The sequence below is a fragment of the Xenopus laevis genome, chromosome 8S, assembly GCF_017654675.1.
Source record: "Xenopus laevis strain J_2021 chromosome 8S, Xenopus_laevis_v10.1, whole genome shotgun sequence".
Lineage (NCBI taxonomy): Eukaryota > Metazoa > Chordata > Amphibia > Anura > Pipidae > Xenopus > Xenopus laevis.
The window spans coordinates 102,171,073-102,177,072 of NC_054386.1; the positions used below are offsets into that span (position 1 = coordinate 102,171,073).

A 6,000-nucleotide genomic window follows, 5' to 3' on the forward strand; every position below is an offset into this window, starting at 1 on the left:
ACACCTGAAACACTTGTGCTTCCGCTCCGTGGCCTGTTGGGTGGCTACTTACCTCTGGCCTGCGGTGATGGTCACATTCTCAGAGGGGACAGGCACTGAGGATACACTGGAAGCTGTGAAAACCTTTGTTTCTGAGAGCTGGCAGTGAAAAAAAAAAAGGAAAGTCAAGCACCAAAGCCACATCCTATGCATAGCAAGAAACAGACCATGCAAAGAGTGTAGTAGTGTCCCTGGTTAGTTTTATAAGCAGTGTACAAAGGGTGCAAGTACATTTACTCCTTCTATTTACCCCCTGCTGCAATCTCTCACGCTACTCTGCGGGGGTAGATACTGCCTTGGTTTGTTTTTCCATAATGTTTTTATTTCCTTTACAAATGTAATTATACATAGCAAACAATTGTCAAGTACATAATAATAATAAAAATAATTAGCGCCTCTAGATCACAGTGACTGTCAATACATTTTAGGTGTACCTCTACCTATTGAGAGTATAAACAACTTTATCGGTTTGCTTCATGTAGGTAGTGTGCAAAGTTACTGGTATCTTTATTGTTGCAATGAGTTACTCATGAGGGGTTCCACTGTGTTTAGTTGTTTATGTAGGTTAACCAGGTGTCGGATGCTGCCTGTTTTATGTGCAACTACAGCCCCCCCGAGTTTCACATGCTCAACCAGATACCTACATCTTCATTCCAGTCCTCCGTGCCCCACTCTTCAGTCGCAGTCCTCCAAGCACCTAGCACACAGGGGGAGAGAGAGAGCAGGTGGCAGTTAGAGATGGGCACTTGGGAAGAGGAAAGAGTAGCTGGACTGGAGGGGTAATCAGCAGCGGCTCAGCACGACAGGTTAGTGCTCGTCACCTGTTATGTGATCAAAGGGAGACAGGCAGGAATGAAAGCTCTTTTGCCCACCCCTCCCATGATCCTAGCACGTACAGGACTACTACGAGTCAGATTAATCCTCAGTGAGGGGCATGGCGCTGGCTATTAGGTATATACGGGAATTGGGTATATATTAGGTATATACTGTGTTTCATGGGGAGCCACGTGTACAGCGTCCACACTGACATCTACACGTGTCACATAACATGTAAGAGAGAAAGTCAATTTTGAAGGACAAAAAATGCCAGTAATGGAGGAGTGCCGATTGGTTAGGCACCTTCCACTGACCAATTAACTTTTCCACTGGGCTGGTGTTCCTTTTCCTTAAAAGGGAACTATCGCAAAAATGAAAATTTAACATAAGCTTCTTCATACTGAAGTAAGAAACTTTTTAAATATAATTATTTAAAAATCCTGCATTGTTTCTGAAATAATCAAGTTTATTTTCACTATTCCTCTCTCAGCATCTGTTTCTCTTCATTCTCTCTTCATGCAGCAGTTGGGTGTCAGATATTCACTGACAGTTACATCCAATATATCTTATAGGGGGGCTCCTTTTGCCTAAAAGATGAATTAGAGTCTAACAAAATCTTTAGCACAAATCCTGCATGTAGAGAGACATGATGTCTGGTGAGTTTAATAGAGTGAGCTCTAATACACCTTCTAGGCAAAAGGAGCCCCCTATAAGATATATTGGATCTAACTGTCAGTGAATATCTGACACCCAACTGCTGCGTGAAGAGAGAATGAAGAGAAACAGATGCTGAGAGAGGGATAATGAAGATAAACTTGATTATTTCAGAAACCGCACAGAATATTTAAATTGACTGTATTTAGAAAGTTTCTTATTTTTAGTATGCTGAAGCTTATATTAAATTTTCATTTTCGCAATAGTTCCCCTTTAACCAGGCCTGGTGTTGCTTAGAATTCACTACAGAGGGGACGGAGGCCATATTTCCTCAGTATCCCAGGCATCCCTTGACCTAGTTCTTCAAAAAAAGTTCCACTTTGCCATGTGCCTGAACCTGCACACAAGATGCCTGGAAAGCCAAAGCAAGATGGCGGCAGTCAGCCCTGCAACGATGCATGGAATAAAACGGGAGTGATTAGTGCATAACCAACTTGGCTGAAGCTTTCCTTGTCCTTTTATAAGAGCTCAGTGTAAGGTTCACTCCCAGCTGGGCCGGCTTGTAGTCAGATAAGCTGCGTGGAAAACTGGATCCAATGGTTTCACCTTCACTTTTTGCTCGAGGGAGTTAAAGCAAAAAGAGCAAAGGGCGTATTTGTTGCCAGGGTAATCGTGCCCAAATCTCCCATGAATGGTGAACCAGTGAAAGGGGCAGATATGGGTGCTTCTGAGTAAGCCGGCATAAGCTGGTGGACAATATATCACCGGTGTACGGGTTTCAACCCAAACCTGCAGATCACATGACTTCAAGACAAGTCAAAGCATGAGACTTCCCATGTGAATGGAACCAGTTTACAGGGCAGTTAGTCTGAGTACAGCTGGACAGAAGCCCAGGACTGAAACAGGGGGATGTTTCTTAGCAATTGGGACCCCCATTCCCCCAACATCAACTGCAGTCACCTCTAAGGCAACATATACCCATAAACGTCCTCTCTCCCTTGTAGGTCTGATCCACTGGCAGCCACTAGGGGGCTTGTCCATGTTTTAACCACTAAAATAAGAATAATGCAATATCCGAAAACATTTTATATCCATGTGCACAAGCCCAGAGAGAAAATATGCAAATCTTACAGCAAGTGGATCAAAACGACAAGGGAGGGTAAATGTCAGTGTAAACACAAGCCCACTCCCCAGCTCAGGCAAGAAATTGTGGCCCTAAGACCATGCATAAGATGCGGCCAATCACGAAGGACAGCCATATGTAGCCACTTTCTGATAGGAGTAACCAGCTGGGGTGCTGAGAGTCTGATACATGAACCCACTACTCCCAGTAGCATCTCTCTGCACTATGCGTGTGGTGCAGCCCTTAGTAGTTCAGCAAGGAGGAGATTAAGTCACACGAGGATCAGGAGAAATTAAACCAAAAGAAAAGGATAAAAGGTTTATCAGGGGCAGATTGAGCACCTGGATATATCATACCAGGAGCAGTGGAAAATTCTCGGGGATAATTTGACCCCTCACCCCCAATGTAATCATGTCCTGAAACAAAAGGGAGAAAAAAAAACACAATCAGATTGAGATGAAGTGCTGCAGGGCCCCGAAACTTCTCCCCACCTTCACATTAACCCCAAGCTACGGGCTCATGCTGTCTCCTCCCACTCAAAGCTACTGGTAAGACTCACAGTCTCCAACTCACTCAGTCTCCCCCAACTCACTCCGAGCTACTGGTCAGACTCACAGTCTCCCCCAACTCACCCAGAGCTACTGGTCAGACTCACACAGTCTCCTCCACTCACTCCGAGCTACTGGTCACACTCTCACAGTCTCCCCCAACTCACTCCGAGCTACTGGTCAGACTCACACAGTCTCCTTCAACTCACTCCGAGCTACTGGTCAGACTCACAGTCTCCTTCAACTCACTCCGAGCTACTGGTCAGACTCTCACAGTCTCCCCCAACTCACTCCGAGCTACTGGTCAGACTCACAGTCTCCCCCAACTCACCCAGAGCTACTGGTCAGACTCACACAGTCTCCTCCACTCACTCCGAGCTACTGGTCACACTCTCACAGTCTCCCCCAACTCACTCCGAGCTACTGGTCAGACTCACACAGTCTCCTTCAACTCACTCCGAGCTACTGGTCAGACTCACAGTCTCCTTCAACTCACTCCGAGCTACTGGTCAGACTCTCACAGTCTCCCCCAACTCACTCCGAGCTACTGGTCAGACTCACACAGTCTCTTTCAACTCACTCCGAGCTACTGGTCAGACTCACAGTCTCCTTCAACTCACTCCGAGCTACTGGTCAGACTCACACAGTCTCCTTCAACTCACTCCGAGCTACTGGTCAGACTCTCACAGTCTCCCCCAACTCACTCCGAGCTACTGGTCAGACTCACACAGTCTCTTTCAACTCACTCCGAGCTACTGGTCAGACTCTCACAGTCTCCTCCACTCACTCCGAGCTACTGGTCAGACTCTCACAGTCTCCCCCAACTCACTCCGAGCTACTGGTCAGACTCACACAGTCTCCTTCAACTCACTCCGAGCTACTGGTCAGACTCACAGTCTCCTTCAACTCACTCCGAGCTACTGGTCAGACTCACAGAGTCTCCCTCACTCACGTGAGCTACTGGTCAGACTCACACAGTCTCCTCCACTCACTCCGAGCTACTGGTCAGACTCGCACAGTCTCCCCAACTCACTCCGAGCTACTGGTCAGACTCACACAGTCTCCCCCAATTCACTCCGAGCTACTGATGAGACTCACACAGTCTTCCCCAACTCACTTGAGCTACTGGTCAGACTCATTCAGTCTCCGCCACTCACTCCAAGATACTGGTCAGACTCACTCAGTCTCCCCCACTCACATGAGCTACAGGCCAGACTCACATGGTCACCCCACTCTATCACTGGCTGGTGCCACAGCTGAATGTTTCAGCAACATGAGCCCATATTTTATCGACTACCCTCAATTTCCCAAATTTGATTACACATATATATATATGGCAATGGAAAAGATCAATGCCACAATTGAGGCACAGGATAAGCAGCACTTTAAGCCCAGTCAGTTCAGCACAGAACAATTAACCCTCTAATGACCATGGAAAGCACAGCTACACAATGTGATCCATTTGCAGAAAATCAGACACAAATGAAAACATAGTAATGACAATATATATATACACACACACACACAGTTCAAAACTTTTTGGACTTGGGGAACACTTAGTCATGTTTAGCAGGTTCCTGGATAAACTACCCGAGTTAGACATATTAAAGGGGATGTTCACCTTCCAAAAACCTTTTTCAGTCGAGTGGTTTTCAAATTGTTCTCCATAAACATTTTTTTTCTCAATTACTTTCCATCTTTTATTTTATGCCGTATTCCCAAAATGTAAGTTTAATGTTTGAGTCCCTGGTGTCTCAGTCTGGCAGCTCAGTGATCCAGGAGCATCTGAACTGTTACATTTAGTTGATACATTGAATTGCTCTATTAAGTGGATACATTGAGTTGCTCCATGAAGTTGATACATTGAGTTGCTCTATTTAGTTGATACATTAAGTTGCTCTATTTAGTTGATAGAATGAGTTTATAACAGTTGCCTGTAATGACACTCAGGGATTCTGCTCAGCAGGGACAAACACATGGATCAACTAAATGTATCAATTTAGAACAGTTTAGGGAGTCGGTGGCCCCCCCCTTCCCAGAGCAACTTTAGAAGGTGAGAAATTAAACTTTACACTTCAATATTAGAAAAACTGTCCCAAATAGAAAATATAAAGTCATTGGAAAAAGTCCATTTCAATCTGAAAACAAGTGAACTGAAACAAGTGTCTGAAGTGGAACATCCCCTATACTGCAGCGAGGAGTCTGATTCCTAATTCACTGTATGTAATAGAGACAATATGGGAAAGCAGAGCAGGACGAAGGAGAGAAATGACACGTACTTGTTCCATCATCAGGTTCAAAATTAGTTGTACTGTTCCACGTGCTGCTGTTGCCATAACTGTCCTCTGTGCTTGATGGTTCCGCATAGTCTGCCGGGTTAAATGTCCTGAAAAGCAACATGGGCGAGTGACAACAAGGACTTCCCCGAGTGCCCCTACAAACCCATTATTAGACATTTCTATAACAAGGATATTCCAATGAGAAAATACATTGTCCGTTTAATAAAAGTCACAGAATAAATTCTACGTTTGCCTGGGTACCCCTGGAACTATAGCAGGGTGACACCCCAATGTTTCTATATATCTGTAACCTTGTTATGAACTAAGGGGGCCCAGTCTGAAGGCCAGTTAGGGGGAGATTTGGGGTGAGTGCTTATTTGTACCCTGGGTACCCCTGGAACTATAGCAGGGTGACACCCCAATGTTTCTATATATCTGTAACCTTGTTATGAGCTAAGGGGGCCCAGTCTGAAGGTCAGTTAGGGGGAGATTTGGGGTGAGTGATTATTTGTACCCTGGGTACCCCTGGAACTATAGCAGG

General features: G+C 45.4%; 1 protein-coding gene across 22 annotated transcripts in view; it reads right to left on the minus strand.

Annotated features, from left to right (window-relative positions):
- The window catches only part of LOC108700413 (ubiquitin-associated protein 2-like), a 29,812-nt gene that overhangs the window by 15,939 nt on the left and 7,873 nt on the right, over window positions 1-6,000 (minus strand). For 8 of the 22 annotated variants that reach the window (XM_041574571.1, XM_041574570.1, XM_018233573.2 and 5 more), the window contains exons 8-11: window positions 5,460-5,614; window positions 2,974-3,048; window positions 684-736; window positions 53-138 (exon numbers count right to left, since the gene is read on the minus strand). In XM_041574571.1, coding sequence (XP_041430505.1) covers window positions 53-138; window positions 684-736; window positions 2,974-3,048; window positions 5,460-5,614 — 369 coding nt within the window. The remainder of the gene's footprint in view (window positions 1-52; window positions 139-683; window positions 737-2,973; window positions 3,049-5,459; window positions 5,615-6,000) is intronic. The other 14 variants (XM_041574575.1, XM_041574573.1, XM_041574574.1 and 11 more) reach the window with 5 other exon arrangements.